General features: G+C 38.9%; 1 protein-coding gene across 3 annotated transcripts in view; it reads right to left on the bottom strand.

Annotated features, from left to right (window-relative positions):
- ECPAS (Ecm29 proteasome adaptor and scaffold) overlaps positions 1-19,742 on the bottom strand; it is a 57,945-nt gene that overhangs the window by 33,158 nt on the left and 5,045 nt on the right. For 2 of the 3 annotated variants that reach the window (XM_079331626.1, XM_079331625.1), the window contains exons 2-14: positions 17,129-17,259; positions 10,724-10,840; positions 9,027-9,145; positions 7,762-7,914; positions 5,356-5,524; positions 4,754-4,893; positions 3,485-3,566; positions 3,135-3,254; positions 2,858-2,943; positions 2,506-2,584; positions 1,386-1,435; positions 760-826; positions 531-653 (exon numbers count right to left, since the gene is read on the bottom strand). In XM_079331626.1, coding sequence (XP_079187752.1) covers positions 531-653; positions 760-826; positions 1,386-1,435; positions 2,506-2,584; positions 2,858-2,943; positions 3,135-3,254; positions 3,485-3,566; positions 4,754-4,893; positions 5,356-5,524; positions 7,762-7,914; positions 9,027-9,145; positions 10,724-10,840; positions 17,129-17,259 — 1,436 coding nt within the window. Of the gene's footprint in view, positions 1-530; positions 654-759; positions 827-1,385; positions 1,436-2,505; positions 2,585-2,857; positions 2,944-3,134; positions 3,255-3,484; positions 3,567-4,753; positions 4,894-5,355; positions 5,525-7,761; positions 7,915-9,026; positions 9,146-10,723; positions 10,843-17,128; positions 17,260-19,742 lie in introns of those variants that run through there. The other variant, XM_079331627.1, reaches the window with a different exon arrangement.

A 19,742-nucleotide genomic window follows, 5' to 3' on the forward strand; every position in this document is an offset into this window, starting at 1 on the left:
AGCCAGACTTCTGGTGTATTCTGAACACAAACAAGGTATTCAAAGTATGAGTAAGTCAAGTCTGGTTTAGTCTAGACTAGTGTCTCAAGGCTGAGCTCCCAGAGAGGTTCACAGGTGCCTTATGTCAGCTATCACACAGCCTGCTGAAACCCCATTTAGAAGTAAACGATTGTTTCTACCAAACACTCCATTTCCCTAAGCATTTCAGAAGACTGTCCTTGAAGCATTTATTTCTCAAAGTTTTCTAAAGAGAAGACTATGAGAAACATACAATGCAATAGCAACAGATTCAGTTTTTTTGCTAAACAGAACACAAATAGAGAACTGCAGTGTTACCTTCCGTGTCACCAAGCCATGTTAAAAATATTTTATCAGAGCATACACACCCTGCCTTCTCACAGACAGGCCAATACATTCAGTAAGAAAAGGAAGATATGCTCCAGAAGTATCCAACAGAAAGTGTCAGGAAAAAGGAAGACAATTAATTGCTCTTTTCTTAAGATATGTGATTTTGACTTCACTGAAAATACCTTTATTAAATAAGAAGCTACAAGAGCTTCCATGAGGGTACGCTGGGCTCCTTCCAAGTTACTATATGCTCCAACCATCATAGATAATGCCTCTTGAATGGCAAGCCTAGTATCAGCATCTTCCTGCAGTAAAAAAACAAGGGTTTTCACTTTACCGTGTGTAGGGTCAAGAACTAAGGAGAATCAGAAGAAAACAATAATGATTTCCCAAAGCCCCATCAGCACCTACCTTGCATAGGGCTTCAAAAAACTGCTGTACCAGTGCTATATCCTTGGTAAAGAGCTGAGGCATTCGGCTGAAACAAGATATTTTAACCCATGAAGCTTTTGAGTTGTTTTAATTGAAATGCTTCACATTTCATTGGTCTTCTCCTCATTCCAAATTTTAAGTGTCAAACAATTAGAGCCAGTACAGAAAGTTTGCTCTATCTTAGCCATATCCACCATAAAGCAGCACATTCTCCCTCTCTTAACACAGTTTGGAAAGTGAAACATTTTATGGACAACCACTTAGATCACTAGCATGACTAAACATTCCACTTGCCTGGCTTTATGCACTCTGGGGTCTTTGCTAAACATTCCTTAAATTTGTATTTCTGGTAATCCAGAATGCAAAACCATTTCTTAAATTCTATGATAATTCATGAACAGCCATTAATCATTGCTAAAGAAGCTATTATTTAAAAGCACATTTCTTTTTCTATCTCTGGAGTTGTCACAAGAAGAACGCTTTTCTCTGCACCATGCGCTAAACTGCAAATCTGGCAGGTGGCATAAAGCTTACTGCTGATAAATTAACTGATTACTGTGGAAAAGTTATTCAATTTCCCATTGCTTAAATGATGCTTAAGTTACCTAGAGAGCTTTCCAACCGCTGAATATGCCATTGAGAGCAGTTTTGAATCCTTGAATAACAAAACAATAAACAGAATTTAGCAAAACTGAAAATACATACAAGTATATATTTTATAAATAAACATTTACTTTAAATCCTGTCTTCAAATTGTTCAAGCAGACTTTAATGGAAAAAGAATTCTAAAATATAAAATATTTCTAGCAAAGAATAAAAACATTATATAGAAATAGAGGGAGCATACTTTTGTCTAAGAAACAGAGAAATTGCAAATTGTGGCAAGATGTAAATCTCTCTTCTGGTCTCAGCTACCCACATTTTAGTTCAAAAGAAACAAATAAAGAGATTCAGTGAGTGTATAGAAACAGTAGCAGGGGGCAGACATCTTCCACTAGTTCTGAACAGCACCTGTAACCAAAGGAAACTGTGTGTGCAATGCATCCTGTGGATGACCAATACAGCACATTTATAAAAGGGGCTTACTTCATCCTTTTTCATTCCCTTCCCAAGGGCAGGGTGTGCCATGCATTCAAGTGCCAACTCAGGTCAGAAGGTCACATTCAAAGTTCAAATGAAGCAGCAAAAAGTTCAAAGCTGCAGAAGAGGTGATCTGCAACATCTGCCCTTTCTAAGGTACACATAGGAATATTATGGGATTTTGATTCTGAAATGGCACTGGAAACACCTCGTTAGGCCAGACTGGCATTTGCAATTCTCTTTGGTGACACCCGTCCCATAGTAATACCATACCTGGATAGGTAGGATGGAATGTATAACAAGCAGGCCTATACAGATGCTTAATACTATGGGATAAACAATCCAGAGTTGAGGTCCTTGTGTACTCCAACATAAGAGTAGCTAGACACTACTTTGACTTCTCTCTTTATATTACTAGCACTATTGTTTCCTGAGATGTTGCAATTGGTGTCCAAGCATATATCTATAGGTGTTAAATAAATAGAAGAGTTTTCCTCTTTTCCATTTTAAAATACTTTCTTATCTTCAAAAACAATTCTTACCAGTAAACACAAAATAAAAAGATGCACCAGTTTCGATCATAAATTTATTTATACTTTGCTTTCATTCACAGGAAGAACTATAGTAAAGAATTTTTCATCTTACCTCTTTGTATTCATTGATCAGCTTTGTAAGTCCATTTAAAAGCATTGGACCTAAGGGCTTTATTTTACTCTCTGGACAACTGCAATTAGAGAAATCAAAAAAATATTATCTTCTGGATCCCTGAGAAGGATCTTCTCTAGTATCACTTTTCTTGACCGTTAAGATGAAAAATTACAACTTAATTGTGTGTAAGCACAGACACACTGAGCTTTAGGGATTAAGTAAAAAACAAAATCATACTTTCCCTGAGTTTTAAAACTCATTAGTTCAATTTAATCTTTATTAAACAGAGTGGCTTTCAGGCAAATAGTTAAAAAACTATTGAGAGCATTGAGCTCTCTGAACTACTTACATGATACAAATATGATGCACAAACTGCAAAGACAGACTTCTCAGTTTTGCATTTGTATTTGCACCGAAGAGTCCATCATATACCACCTGACCAAAAGGAAGGAGGAGATTAGAGAGTGTCTGCCGTAACTTTCAAAGATTTCAATTTGCCTTCTTCTTTGAACACTGTCATCAGTAACAATGCTTCCTACCTCTAAGAACTGGAGGAACTGTATCATCAAACTGTTTAGGAAGTGTAGCTTTGGAAGACAAGCATAGCTTTGGAAAATAAACATCACCTGAATGTTAGCTGGGAAGGTTTCTGCAGCTTGCCGGGATCGTAGAAGATGAGGAACAATCTTTAATTTAACACGGGTGCTGACTGACTCTCGTTTCATTTCTGGTTTCAGAACAGATCCCTGTCAGAAACAGAAATTAAACAGTACATTTTTGGACACCAGTAAATTACTTTCTGCAAATCAGAACATACTGGCACAGAGAAAAAAAATATTCAAATAGCATAAATATTCCATGAAAGCAGATATCAAAGGAAGTGATAGATTTAAGAAACACATGTGTATTTTTTGAAAATAAAATAATTACTTCTTCAGCAACCAAGAAGATAGACAATTCTAAAGGCAAATGTTACCTCCTTGGTTTTCAGCGGTATATCCCCAAGATACACTTTATACATTTTGTTGATGATAGCAGGATTGTTCCAGTCAATTAAACTGAAGGAAAAAAAACACATTGAACACCAGCACGTTATGACACTGACCTTTGACTACTTCTTAAAATACAGTATTTTGCATCATATTCATAATATTCCCAAAATTTACACAGGACTCCTCAGTTTGACTTTCAACCACTTGTCCCACATCCACATCATATATAACCATAAAGAATGTGAACTAATTACACTTTAATGATTTCTCATAATGTGCTATCAAGTAATTTATTAGAAACCTACATGCTCTCTTCTCTCCCACTGAAAAGACATACAGACCATATTAATTTATCAATTGAATATCAAATGGTAATTTGTGAACTAGCATATATTTCCCATAAAAGACATTCAGCATTACATATCGTCCACACAGTTATTTTTCTCTCCTAGCAAAGGACACCACCTCAAAAGGAAAGATGTGACAAACAGCAAAGGAGAGCCCGGCTTCAGGCTCCATCATTTAATAGAATCATCTCCCCTGTCATGACTGAGGTACATGAACAGAAGGTAGCTCAGTTGCAGAAGGTTTCACATTACAAATTTGACAGCATGTTAAACAGTCCTCCAGAAGCCACCTACACATTTCAAAGATGGCTTGTCTTGCTCCAACCTCTTACATCAGCTAGCAAAACTCCCACTGTCAATGTCTCAGCAAACAGTAACAACCGCCATTACTGTGGCCTCTTGATGAGTTAAAGACAGAAGCATTGTCTTTAGATGATGAAGAGTGAGCTGCAGGTGAGCAAAAGTTTCGATAATGACAGCAGTGTGTGCTTTCTACACTATGGTCCATTTCACAATTAGTCTCTTTACTCTCCTTATAAATTAAATGAAAGTATACTTTTCTGGGAATCATTTAATAAAGCCTTATTCACAATTAATAATCCACAGAAGGCAATGTGGAAACCACCATTATTCTTTACGATTTGGTAAAAATTGTTCAAAAGCAATACCAAAAACTGATCAAATCCACACTGCTAAAACTGCTGTCTCTGGAGCTAAGTGACATTTTCAGCTGCAAGACTGCAAACCACACTATTCCAAGCCCAGTGGGAATACATGGCAGCTTCAGATACACAGGGAACTTCAACCCTCTTCCCTCGAGCACAACCTCTCTTGGAGCACTACATTCATTGCAGCCAGCTGTTGCAGGAATACTAACACCATCTTTTGCAACCATCCAGATCTTACCTTTGCTTGCTTTTTAGTTCAAGGTCTGCTGCAGTGGCAACACTGTGTCTTGTATCACTAGAGGCTACAACCAGGTGTATAACAGCCTCAAGTTCGGGCACTTGCTCAGCTTCAATGAACTTCACTATCCCCAGCTTACACTGTTGAAAAAAGTAGAAAGACTTTTATTGACAAGAAAGTAGATGTTACAGAAAGTGTAGGAGCTCAGCTGCCTGGAATCATGGCTTACTGAGAAGTTCACATGCTCTCCGTCTCTGGTGGCTAAAGTCATCTGCAGCAAAGTACCAGCATTACCATTATGGGACATTCTGCAACACCACTGCTATAAAAGGATGCTTCAGAAACAGAAGACACTGTTGCAACCCTTGGGAGTAAAACACAAGACTAGGTTGCAGACATGGCTGCTTCCAAATCACCTTCCTCCCCACCCCACCACTGCAAAATTCCTTAAAACATCATGCAAAATCCCTCAATAAATTCCCTCAGGGCAACTAAAGACCTGGCCAGAATTAGTTACATATTTTCCCTCCAGCTTTCCATTCCTCTGTCCACAACCATCACCACTACCATCCACAGTTCCACAAGGACCAGCCCCTAAATACCTGTTCCAGCAGCTCTGGTGTCCATGGACTATCTCCAATTACCCTCTTGGCTGCATAAAAGCTCATCCCTGGAGGTGGTTGAGGCATTCCAGGACCTCCCACAGTACTTGATGAAGACCCCTGGGCCGAGGGCACATTTTGTCGACTTTGAGATTCATTCAATACAAACCTAAGCAGGCAGGGAAAGACTTATTAGAGCCTTTTCAACCCACAACACCAGCTGAATTAGATTCTGAAATTGAGGAAGACACATAACTTCTCTACCTTGGTTATTTTTCTTTAATTAATCCCATGGCTCTAACATAAGACAGAATTTGAAGCTCTGCTACCAATTATCCCAACATACTCTGCAAGAGTCATAACAATGCCATTGTAAATGGAAACAAACTTCAGTTGGAAAAGGGAAGGGTCCACTGGCATTTTGAGAAAGAGTTCTTAGTCTATAGATAAGAAAAAATTATCTCTTTTGTATTAGAAGTAAATACTCATGCAGTGCTACATTCAAGAAACTCCAATGCTAAAAGCTCCAATAACATTTGTATGATTTCTATAAAAAACATAAACTTAACAAGAGAAACAATGAAGCATATGCAACATAAGTGGAAGGAAACAAATCCTAATATAAATAATTAAATAAATGAGAAATGGCAGTTGGAAAATTGCAGTTTTAGTACCAGGCAGGGAAGGAAAGCAAAAATAAAAGTAAGTTTGCAGAGACTGCTCTTTTGCAAGACCAGCTAGTCTAGCTGCCCTGTGCTCACTTCCATGCTTTCATAAAAGCTACCTCACCTCTACATGTACCCTTAGAAGCTTGCTAAATGGCCTCAAAATTGCAGTACAAAGACCAACAACAATTATTTTGCCCCAGCCAGTCTCCCATTTTGCATTCAGCACACAGACAACAAAAAAAATTAAACAAATCTCAACAATAAGGACTCATTCCAAGTCTCATTAGTTAAAACTTTAAATACTTCATTATGAGCTTTAAACCCTATAGTTAAGCTTTATGGTTGCTTTACTGCAGCATACTGGTAAGACTAATTCATAACTGGGCAATGACAAAGTTCTAACAAGCATAAATTAGCTATAAACCACTGTAAGCAGACTCACCACAGGGAGCAAGACTTTTAAGAGACATCCAGAGCCACAAGCTAGCTCCAAACACTCTCTACACATTCTGGAACGAAAATTAAAACCTTCACCTCCTACTTTCATTGTCCCTCAGTTTGAGACTCTCAGTGTGAATGTTTTCTCAGGTCTCTTCCAAACAAAATGATTCTGTGATTTAACAACTCATGCTTGGCCCGAATATTAAAGCATGGAAGGGAATGAAGTCTCAATGGAAAGCTCAAGGACTTCCTCTGTTGAAGCTACGGCCATGGATGAAGCAAAGAGCAATCAGCCTGGACCAACTGAAGAGTGTGAATCATGAACAGAAGGACAGGTATTTGAAACTATAAGCTGCAGGATTCTGTACATTCAAACAAAAGGGAAGTGGTCCCCTAAGTGGGGAGCATGGCCTCCAACAAATCTACATGTAGAAAAACCATGTGCTCATTATTTTAACTGCATTCCTTTAGGTTCATCCATTCAGGGAAGCAAGAGTTATGAGCTCAAAAAAAAAAAAAATTATACCGGCACCAATCCTATGAGACTTATTTCCAGAAAAAATAGAAATTTGGTCTGCCATCAAAATTATTTCTGTTTTCTTTCAAAGCAAAACTTCCCCTAGCAATACAAAGACATTAAAAAAACAACAACAAAACAACAAAAAAAACAAAAAAAACCAAAAAAAAACAAAAACAAAAAAAAAAACAGTCAGTGGAAAAAATATTTTGAGGAAGTACTGATTTTACACACTAGAAGGTTCCTAACAAGCAGTGATCAGTAAACTCAAGTTGGTCTGTACATTCTTGCTTTTAAAAACAGCGTTCACACTAAGACAACACCACTGCAGTTTGAACATTTTTCATCAGAAGAGAGATAAAAGACAAATCTTGTTCAAAGGTTCAACTCTGGAAAGCACAAGTTTTTAGAGATTATTCTTGCTTATGACCTCAGAGGAATAAGCCTTGAAACTCAACTGCAGAAAGATGAGCAGACATTTTTGTCAGGCTTCTATTTGAAAGGGTTTGCTATTTAACAGACAGCTCACATGTCTCACAGTTTCACTTTGATCTCAAAAGAGGAAAGGAGAGAATTGTGTAACACCTAATTAAGTTGAAAAAATAAGTTTTGTAAAATAAGGAAGATGATGATCCAGTTCTTAAAATTATCAACTTCTTTTGTATCTTTCCCTTGGTGTCATTCAAGCCAGTAAGTAATAGTGTACTTTAAAAGAGTTTTCAAGGGGGTAGCTTATACTGTTTCACATACCAATGTTAGAGAATACTGGTATCGACTCACCCATAAGGCATAAGAAGAACATCCAACATAAAGTCCAAAAGCAGCTGTACAGTCTTTGGTTTTTCAGCAAGATTAAATGGAGAAGCTGCTGCTCTCAGTGGTTCAGCAGGGTATTTCATGTGAAAAAGGGTTGGTATTAGAAGATGCATTAGGCTGAAAAACAATTACATTTACTGCAACCATTTAAAAAAAACACACACCAGTTTTTTTAAAACATACAAGAGGAAACCTTTTACAACAAACTTGGTTCTTAAGAGCAAAAAAAGAAAATCTTGACAAAAGTAAAAACACATTCAAAATCCAGTGGCCTCTATTTGTCACCTGATATACTTAAAAATGGAAAGATAAATTAGGATTTGTCCTTAACATGAAACACATATGACTGCATGCATGCAGACATTTGGAGAGATAAAGTCACTGTCTTTGTCCAGATATCTGACAGTTTCATAATTATGCTGCAAAATACTGTCAAGGTCTGTCTCATCCTTAAGAAACACTGGCAAATACACTGGTTGTATACCAGTGCAAAACTTCATCAAATCTTCACTGTCTTCACTCATGTACTTGCCTTTCCAACAGAGAAAAACCATGCTCCAAGGTATTTTCACACTTATCAATGGAAGCAAGATTTTACTGCAAGACTCTTAAGTAATGTAGTTTTAAAAATATTTTTACACCATCATAATATGTAGAATAAACAAACACACGATTTTAATGACATTTTCCAATGCCAGCACAGTGGAAACTCATCTCAGAGTAGGTAGGAACCAGGTCCATTAGTCACAGTTTTCTAGAGATTCTTAGTATACAGCAGTTCCCAATAGTCCTTTTTTCACATATTACAGCTTAGATAAAATTCCTAGTAACTTGAAACACTATTTCTCAATTTAGAGTGGCACTCTGAGACATCTAGCACTGCTCTTGTAGCTGGGCAGAGGGTATTTACTGACGGTCTGGCCTTAAGCTGGAAACCAGAACTCTATGAAGATGCACGGGGGATATGGACAGGCATTTCACTTCCATCATAACACAGACCTCTTATCATACAGGGAGATTGCTGCTGCAGATTCTGTATATTATTACAGCATTAGGCTATAATTTTTTGTACCACCCAAATGACTGAATCACTGATCCAAATTGTACATGCCAAGAACATCCTAGGTAATGAAGACAACACTAAGGAAAAGAAATCTTTTACAAACTGATACAAATTATTTTACTAAAACACCACCAACAAAATTTGCTGCAAAAGTAAGTAGCTATACCTGTCTTGTTGCGGTTGAGGTTTCCCTTCCATTGCAGTGAGGAGGGTTGGAGCCAATTCACATTGTTTTTCCACAGGCAGACGGGGGTATCCCATCTTAACATAAATTATGGTAAAATTCTAAAGGGGTAGAAAAAGCACACAGTATTGCAGCAATGGAAAAGAACTATGTGTTGCTTAACCTCTTCTTGTATGTTCTGTTACATAATTGGGTATTGGAAACAACATGTTTTGTAAGACCAATTTCTTAAGTCTAAGTCTTACCAGACTGACAAACATTGAAGTGGAGACTCAGCAAGGACTACTCAGAGCAGGTCTTGCTGGGCCTCTGCTTAAAAAGGTGGAAAAAAACCCCAAAACTCTCTCTGGTTTGTTTTTTTCACTGCCAATTTCACCAAAAACAATTGCAACTAAGGAACAGCTTAAAAGAAGACAAATGTAATGTTCTCTCTTACCTATTTCTGAAATAAAATAGAAAACAATATTGAATAAATACGAAGTCTGTAGCATAGACAAAATCTCTCTTGAAAACGCTTCTAAATCACCTTATTTCAAAGCTGCAAACTCAGTTAAGAGTCCAGTGACATGACAGCATAGCAGACCAATACCAATACTGAATACAGGACAATCTAACTGTTATGCTGCTCATCTAAATGCAGCCAAGAACTGCAGAGGTAAGAGATATGTTGCATGACCTGGCTGAAAGAAGTGGCAAAGAGGAGTGCTGTAGTGCACTACACTACTTTGTAGATGACACTTGAGTTAAAAATCTATGAGGCCTTGTGATGAAAAGCAACATGCATTGCTGAGATACATTAATGAAAAGATGTTCTGGACAAGTCCAAATGCAGAGTTTGTCAAGTATGTCTTTAAACAGAGATGGTTCATTTTGCTCTACAAAACATAGGCACTCCAGAAGTCTTGGTCACTTCTAAAAAACTTACAGATAAAAGAATTCCAGATAATGCCACTTTTTTAAGACAACCTAAGATTACTTTTATGTATAACAGTGCTGTTTAAAGTCTAAATATTTCTCCATACATTTCTAAGATGTTATAATTTATGCTACACACACTGAATACAGGACTGAACAGTAAAACAAAAAGTAAAAAGTTTCCCTACGGTTTAATCATGTTTGTTTCTCCATGATGATTTGCAACAGAGTATCAAGACTGAAATAGTTTCAAGAAATGTTTCATAGTTTCAAGAAAACATTTAAAAATTATTTTCACTCTTCAATTAGATTAAACAAAATAATCTATGAAAGTTTCACCATCTAACATTTTCTTGATCTTGTTCAGCTAAGGTCCTGACCCTAAAACCACATAAAAATACAGGTCCTCAAGAGATAAAAGTGTTTTAAGCAAAATTCTGATCCTTCAGGATAAGGATTGGTAGCTGCCTGCAAAATGAAGCTTCTACCAATTAACAGACCCTTTAAAATACAAGCAATCACAATTCATGCAATCATGAAATATCACAAGTAACTGTACGTAATTTGAACAGCAATATGCTTTATGAAACTAAGTTTCACCCACACAAGACTATAAATTTGAGTATAAAAAAAGCTATTAAAACATCAACCTCATAACAATTACACACTTGTAAGAAAACCAACCGAGCTAAATAGAGGAGGTTTAAAGAATATTCTGCTTGCTAAAGTAGAGCAGCAACCCCTCTTAGAAAACAGACACTTACAGTGACAAATGACACTGCAGAAGGATCTTGATATTGAACTAGCAATGTCTCTACTGGAAGCTGAATTTTTGGTCGGCTCTTGATGCGCTTATTCAGATGAACCAGCAACTCCATGACCTAACAAGAAGGAAAAAAACCAAAAAAACTTGAAACAACCACCATTAATGTTGCTACTTCGGGATCCAATCACCAAGTTCAGTCCATTAGGCCAGCTCAATATAGGCAAATCAGGCCTGATCTGATTATTTAATCTGTAAGAAGACAGCAGCCATTTATAGTATTATCTTGAAACCACATCACTGTTAAGACAAACACCGAAGTCCCAAACCATGCCACAATCAATAACATCCATCAACAGAAAGATAGGAAAGAAAGGATTCCTGAAGATGACAAGTCATCTCCACAATTTGGTTACTATCTGTCAAAACTGGCGCTGGCTTAGAAATGTGAAGAATAACTCCAATTCACAAAACAGACGAAAAAGAAATATATATCCCCATTTGTCCTGGTTTGAAGGACAGGTGTCTGTCAATAAAAGCAGAAGCTTCTCTTTGAAATGGAGAATGTGAACCCCCTCCCTCCAAATTATTATAATTTTGAAATTAAGGGCAAAGATATGGGAATTAGGAATAACAGTTCTTTACTAGAATATTAAAAGTACAGTATTACAAAGAACAATCCCAAAACACTGACAGAGTCAGAATACAACCTGGCACTGTCAGTCAGGGTGTTGGTAGCAGTCCCATTCAATGGTGGCTGCAGTCCTCCTGCAGTGGCAGGTGTGTTCAGCTGGAGCAGTGCTCCTGTAGAAGGGTGCAGTTTTCCTCTGAAGGTCCAGGGGTGATGTGGCAAGGTCCAGCTTTTCCTCTGGAATCCAGTGGAAAGAAGGTATCTTGTTGTCCAAAATCTCAGGTTTTATTTAGGTAGAAAAGGCTTGGCTCTTCTCCCTGGCTGGAACATCTCCCAGTGGGATGATGTAATTTTATCAGTCATATAGTTGGACTCAATGGGCCAGCAGCATATGATATCCTCCTGGAGGGAGGATGGGTTGTGGAAAAGAAAGATGATTGCCCCACCTAGTCTTAAAGATGGCCCATTAACAGAGAAAAGGAATCACTGCCCCACCTGGCTTCAACAGACAGTGATAGAATACATATTTCTGGCCACATCCTGTATTGCAACCCAACACACCATTCATAATAAAGTTACCAAATAAGTGTATGAAAACTGTTTGGAGTGGAACATAGCAGAACTGAAATCCTTCAAGCAAGAGGAGAAGCCAACAGGAGTGCTGTGACTGGCAGGCAGAGTGCCAGCAGCAATGCCAACAGACACAAGCGGTAGCTCAAGGGGAATGATCCCAGGCTCTGACAGACAGCAAACAAAACTGGGGCTAGACTGTGCTGAAATAAAAGAGGTGCACAATAAAGACCATCAATCAATGAAGATGGTGCCCAGAGGGTTTGTACAGTCTTTATTCTCAGAAGTTTTCCAAGACTCATCTCAATTAAACCTCCACCTTCATCCTGAACTGAACTTGTAATGAGCTGTTTTATATAGGAGATTGGTCTGGGGACCTCCTAAGGTCCCCACCAAGCTGAATTATGCCATGATTCTACAATCTCATTAGGTAGTTTCTTAGCATCGTCAAAGTGCCATTTTTAAATCTTCTGAAGGAGGTATCACGACTGAATGAAAGAAATTGAGAAACTACAGTTTCTACTCTGGAACAATTATCCATTCTGAGAAATCACGCTAATGCATCTTGCTTGCAAACTTTATCAGATTCTCAAAAAAGGTGGCACAAAAAAATGGAAGTGATGTTACATGAAATCACTTCAGTTCCAGCAAAACCACTCAGAGTCAGTCCTAGATTCATCTTGACTTCAAGTGATTCAAGCAAAAGCAACCAGGGCATCCTGTGTTTTCAAGGGATCATTGCCTTGATCACAGCATGCTGAAAAAGCAGCTAAATTGCTGTCACTTAAGCCCATAATGGAAACTGCAGAACCATATGTATGCTGAGCGGCGTACATGAGATGTATGCTCTCAGACGTACACATGTCTAAGAGCAGCCTCTTAGACACCATCTTTGGTGATCAAAACCAGAGATAAACTAACAAACTAATTAACACTGATAGCTACCAAATTTGTATGATGGGGCTTCTTTGGCCTGGGTCACTTGTTCCTCTTTGTTGGACCAAACTTCTTTGAGACCAAAACTTCACCTTCTAGCCAGTTTGTAATTATCTCCAAAATCCCAGGGCGATTCGGGTTGCCAATATGGGCACGCTGCGTGATGAGGGCAATCCACTTGCTCCATGTGGCGTCGGTGGCGTCGGTGAGTAGAGGGAACCTTTCCTTTGAACATCCACCCCAGCACTGGCAGTCAGGGTGCCAGGAGAAGCTGTGCTTCTGTGCCAATCACCTCTGAGGCAGATTGAACTCCTTCATAGGCAGCCAGGATTTCCTTCTCTGTGGGAGTGTAATTGGCTTCAGACCCTTTGGAACTTCTGCTCCAGAATCCCAGGGGTCGGCCTCGGGTCTCGCCAGGCACCTTCTGCCAAAGGCTCCAGGACAGACCATGGTTCCCAGCTGCAGAGTAGAGCACATTCTGTACCTCTGGTCCTGTCCTGACTGGGCCAAGGGCCACCACAAGAGCGATCTCCTGTTTGATCTGGGCAAAGGCTTGCTGTTGTTCGGGGCCCCAGTGGAAATCACTCTTCTTACAAGTGACCAGGTAGAGAGGGCTCACAATCTGACTGTATTCGGGGCTATGCATTCTCCAAAAGTCTATGGCACCTAGGAAAGCTTGTGTTTCCTTCTTGCTTGTTGGTGGAGACATTGCAGTGATCTTATTGATGACCTCAGTGGGGACCTGGCACCATCCATCCTGCCACTTCACTCCCAGGAACTGGATCTCTCAGGCAGATCCTTTCACTTTGCTCTTTTTAATGGCAAAACCGGCTCCCAGCAAAATCTGGATGATCTTCTCTCCTTTCTCAAATACCTCCATTGCTGTGTTCCCCCACATAGTGATGTCATCAATGTACTGCAAATGTTCTGGAGCCTCACCCTTCTCCAGTGCAGCTGGATCAGTCCGTGGCAGATGGTGGGGCTGTGTTTCCACCCCTGGGGCAGTCAGTTCCAGGTGTACTGCACACCCCTCCAGGTAAAAGCAAACTGAGGCCTGCACTCTGCTGCCAAAGGAATGGAGAAGAATGCATTTGCAATGTCAATGGTGCCACCACCTTGCTGCCTTTGACTCCAGCTCATACTGGAGTTCCAGCATGTCTGGCACGGCAGCGCTCAGCAGTGGAGTCACTTCATTCAATGCCCGATAGTCCATAGTTTTGCTGCTGCAAATTTATTGCAACCCTTACAAATTCATAATATTTTAGAGAGCAAAAAACCTGTCTGCACAGATCTCTCTGAGAAATGGTGAGAGATACTAAAATGTAACTCAAGAAACATATTCAAATTACCAGTGGTGGCTGGTAAAAAAAGATGTGGCTGGACTTGGCATTATGTTGAGGGTTTAGCTTGTCCTGTTTCTCTAATCATCAATGTCAAATAAGAGCTAAGAATCTCATCAGTAGGACTCTTCAGACCTGATTCAAGAAAACATCTGTAACTTTTGACTTCTTTTGTTTTTTTCTGGCCTCACATGGGATACATTTAAAGTGACAATGGTATCCAGTATAGCACAAATGCTGCCAGTGCAAAATCACTTAATGGAGCTTATTTGAAGAGGTAGAGTGAATTTACCCTCGATTAGTTAATTGTGTGACACCACTAGGATAACTGATTTTGTAGAAGACATTCTAGAGTAAAATTTTAACTCATTTGTCCAACCATGGTCTAAAAAGGGATTATTTCCTCAGCCTAAATGGATTAAGAAGGTATAGGCATTACAAGCTTATCCCTGCAGTTAGACTACCTCCTAGATCTGAAAATGTATGAGGGCAATGAGTTCAAATTATTCATTGCAGTAGTGACCTAATAGCCATAAAATTAAGGGCTGCAATAAAATCAACAAAGGAATACATTAAGGCAACAGGAAGGAAAACAGAATTTAATTTCCCCTTTTTAGTCCAGCAGTACAAGCTTGAGGACAAAGTCAGTCTGGGTAATCAAAGTAAGATTGGAATACTTTCATCCCTTCTGGTGCACTTGTGAACTAAACCATGCCTCTAAACTTGGGTGAAAGAAGTCATTGAACAACTATAATGCTCTACAGTTAGTATACTCACAACACACAAATGTTCTTATTTCTCATATCTCTATGATCAAAAGCCACGCTGCCAATTCAATTAAAATTATGTAAGTTTTTAAATCATGGTTAACTCTATTGGCACACATTTTTATTGCTGTTGGTGGTGGGTTTATGGGTTTTTAACTACAACAATCCCCATGGGAGAGAGACATGATATGAGGCGTCAGTTTTGCCACTGGTAATAGGAGTCACTGGGTTAATAGAGAGTTTGCCATTCTCTTTCCATTCTATTTCATTTATTAGCTTTATAGATCAGCTTTCCAATCACCTGAGAGCGCATGTCAAAAAATACATGCTTTCCTTTTGCTTACACTGCTGAACACAATTTAAGCTGCTGTTGAACTATAAGCACCAGACATTGCTAATTTTGCCTAGTTATCCAACAGGTAAAATTAGCAATGGAAAGCTAGGTATTTGAAAAGGCAATTCATAGCAGAATTCTTGGCATGTTTTCCCACTACATTAAACAACATATAAGAGCAAGAAGATTGACAAACTGAGTTTCAATGCAAGCAATGTAAAGGGGGAATGTGCACATGGAAGAAATTTACTTCCAGATTATACACTACATAGTAAATATTCACTGATATCAATTAGAATGAAATACTGGCCTTCCCCTCACCTCTATCTCACTGATAATTTATTTTGCTATGTAAAAAGTGTCAAATGGAAAAAATTCCACCCATACAGAGCCTCCTTGCTACATTGCAAATTTAACATGAAAACAAAATGTGGAAAAAGTCAAATGCCCTTCACTGAGATAGCAAGGGCAGAATTCAGGGTAATCTACATGGCTGCAATGAATTTGATAAATATCAAGAAGTACACAGAAGTTTTACAATTGCTATTCTATTATTATCTGGTGTGAATGAAAATCAATAGTTTAAACATCTAAAAGGAAGAAGAAATGCATTTTATTTCATTATTCACTCTAACACAAAAACTATTAACTACTACTACAATACACCTTAAGTAGGTTGTGTGATTTCAAGAGGTCTCTTAAAACTTAATTTTCAAAAGACTAGTCCTCCCCCTTTCCTGAATCTTCCAATACTCCAAAATAACTGACAACACATTCCACCTTAGAGAAAAAAAAAATCATACAAAAATACCCTAAGAAATTTCATCAGCTGGTTAAATGCCTTTCTTCACAGCCTCAAGCACACATGGTTATCACGTATTCAGAAGAACAATGCATCTGAGCTATCTGTCCTTCAGCACAGTGCAATGGCGTGACATCCATAGATCTACTTTCATGTAATCACTCTCAGGGCCATGTTTTGTGCAAAACTTTGAGAAAAATCTATGCTACAGTTACTTGCCAGTTCTGAAATCTACTTGTAAATGCAATGACACTGCATTGAATTACCATTTCCCTATTTCTACAGGACAGAGAGACTCATGAAAAGCTTCTTTTCCACCAGTAACCCCCAACACTTCATCTGCACTCTGCTCCAAAATGTTCCAGTCCATTCCTACTACCAGACCTAAAATCTGATGCAGGAAACTGAATTCCCCAGTTACATATTAAATTCCACCTCTAAGACTGCTTGGTCCTTGCTTATGTCTGGTTACAGGCAAAAACCAAACAATTTTGGTCATTCAGGTATATATTAAGGTACCTGAACAAAAGCTGCCTTCTGTGTCAGGGAAATGAATTTTTTCAGGTATCACAGACACCTTCAAAATTACTTGGTTCTTGCTCTTATTCCAGTTATCAGCCAAGTGAATGACATCAATGAGTATGGCTTCATGGCATTTGTGCACAGAAGCAAGCTTGCTTCATATGTGCCCTAAGTCAGGTGGAAGCACAACAGCCCTGGAAGACAAGACAACTGTCTCTATGGCAGCAAGCCTCAGTCCCAGGCTAACTCAGAGCCAGCTGGCCTCAAATGGAAACAAATACAGCTCCACACATCTGCAAAGCCCATGCTGACACAGGCACTGACTGACTGTTTTGTTTAAGCTCTAAGAGGTGTAACAATCCAACTCTCTATTACAGTAATAATTTCTCCTCAAAGAGTAATTTTCTCAACAGAGAAATCCAAGCATAGCAAGTCATGATACACATGGACATTTCCTTCTCCCTGATCAGAACAGCACATCTTTACAGTAAATTGAACTCTTACCTTTTTGCGAACACCTTCCTGTGTGCTGGACAGCTTGAGCAGAACAGGCGGTAGGAATTTGGAAATAATGTTCTGCAACTGCTCATCTGTTTCTGCATGGCCAAGACGCAAGAATACGCGCTCCAGCTGATCTGCAATTAATTAAAGAAAAAAAAATAGAAACTGGTTGAAACTTAAAATTCCTGTAGCAAGAAAACTTTTTCTGAACATCCTCTAATGGACTTACAAGAAATGCTGCAGTCATTAGAGTACTTATATATCAACAATACTCAGCACAGATTTTTAACACTGAGAAAACTATTGATGGTAGAAACCAGCCTTAGGTCCAGTACTAGCCTTCACAAGTACATGGAGACCTCTCCTAGCAAAGACAAAAGCAATTAATGCTGCCTTTGCATGTACAGTCCACACACCTGAATGCACAAGAAACAAGCTACAGTGAAAAATCACATTTTTTGAAGCTTGAGACAACTGCTCCAGGATAAACTTGATACTCACAGGTTAGGGTTACCGGACTATTCATATGGTATCTTGACACAGGCTGACGTGTCCAGCATCTGTGCACTGAGGCACTTGAGTCTCCCAGAAAATCTGAACAAATGTTGCCTGAATCAGTTACTTGTTTGTTATAAGTAGCTGATCTGTTTTCAAAAAGACAGCACTATCATCAATAAGAATAAGAGCACAAGTGTGAAATGTAGGACAGGTTGTTGTGATCCTATTACCACTCTACAAAGTGGCTGGTGTGTTTTAATTCATCTTCCTCTGGCCAGCTGCTCTACACCTCAAACCCAGAAAGGAACAAACAATAAATCATTTCACAAAAACAGATGACACCAAAATCTTCTGTCAATAGCTGATGCACAAAGGATAAGGACTGTTTGTTTTCATAAAAACAAGGTTAAAAGTCCTCATTTTAAGTGGCAGCATGCAGCTGCCCCAACAGCTACACCAGAAGCAAAACACAGCCTCCCTGCAACATCAGCATTCCAACACCTGGACAGAGAACAGTCCTTGTGCACAGGACCAGAAGTTTCTGTTTTTCATCCTGCAGTAATGAAGCCCAGACCCACAGGTAGCAAGGAGATGCAATACTTTTGAAGGGCTAAATGTCTTAAGACATCCTACAAGGAGGAAATAATTTCTCTGAAGACTAAAGTACAGTGACCTACTGTAAGCTGAGACTAGAGGGAGACCTAGGAGTGCAGAGAAGGAGCACCAAGTTGACTGTAAAGGACTACAGTGTGGGGAAAAAAAAGAAAAAAAGCCCTGGTACAGAGCAGCAATAATGACTGAGGCGAATATGGATATGGTTAGAACCAAGGCGAACAAAAGGGATGTTAAAACGCGAATACAGTTCTAGCTAGCAAACTTATGATGATTTAGCTTCAGAAACCTTCACTGTTCTATTTTTAAAACCTGTGCTATCCCTGCATTCATATCACCATTCCTCCTCTGCCAGATGCACATTAAACAACATATCCCTTCCAAGATTTCATTTTCTGCTGAGCGAATATGACAGGCAGCTGAACAGACAGAGAATGATGAAATTTTACTATCAAGGAAATTACAAGCCAAAACTCTGCAGCATCTATAGTGTAAACTGAAGGTAAGAGTCAATCTCGTTTCAGATTTCACATTCAGGTTGTCAGCTAGTCAATGGCTTTACAACACTTATATCATGTTTCAATTTAAAAAAAAATCATGACATTTGATTTCTTTTCACTTTCCTTTTTGTGTCATACTTCCTCCACTCCTCCCATCCCAATGAGACCCCATTCAAGGATCTCCTTGGTGTCTCACAACCCCAAAGGCAATAAGGGGCTACTGAAGTCACATCAAGCATCTGAAATTACTCAAACAATTAAGAAAAACTATCAAATACTTCCCCTTGGACCTAGAATGCCAGGAGAACACTGCAGATCCATCATCCTCAAGCAAGTCAACTGAGGAACTTTCTCAACATGTTCTTTCACATAGCAACATATCAAAAACAAGGTAAGGAAACACAACTGAAGTTCCAAAGCCATTTGTTGCTAGTCACTGGACTACACTCAAGTTCTGAAAGGTGGAGAAACCACTTTGCATGTGTACTCAGGAAATATAGCAATGCACTGAATTGCAATCATCTGCCCCATTTCCAGCTTCCTCCATTATTCTCTTCTTTCAAGCAGCAACCATAATGGTGGAAATAATACCAACAACAATAATAACAGAGATCAGCAGGACAAAAAGCTACCCCCTTCTTTACACTGCCTGTGAGACAAGTTTATTATTTTTCTCATGCCTCTGCTGCAAAGCCATTTAAACCCTAACACTTCAAGTCATCAGATATTCTGCCCTTAATCATAATCATTACAAGACTCTTCAACAAATTTAAGGATACTGGTCACCTGGATGTAGTTAAGAAACCAGTCAGGAGTTTGTCAGAGCACTCTCCCTTGCTTCTGAGGCAATCTGTATCCATAGCAGTGGGACAGGAAAACAAAGAGCCATATAACCTCCCAAGTATTCTACACCAAATATTTCCTCCACGGTTTTTGTTCTACTAACAATTAAGACCATTTCTCAAGCTGACAGCATTCATTACAGGAAAGCGTAAACACTGGAGATT

Source organism: Erithacus rubecula (assembly GCF_903797595.1).
Source record: "Erithacus rubecula genome assembly, contig: SUPER_Z_unloc_6, whole genome shotgun sequence".
NCBI classification, from domain to species: domain Eukaryota; kingdom Metazoa; phylum Chordata; class Aves; order Passeriformes; family Muscicapidae; genus Erithacus; species Erithacus rubecula.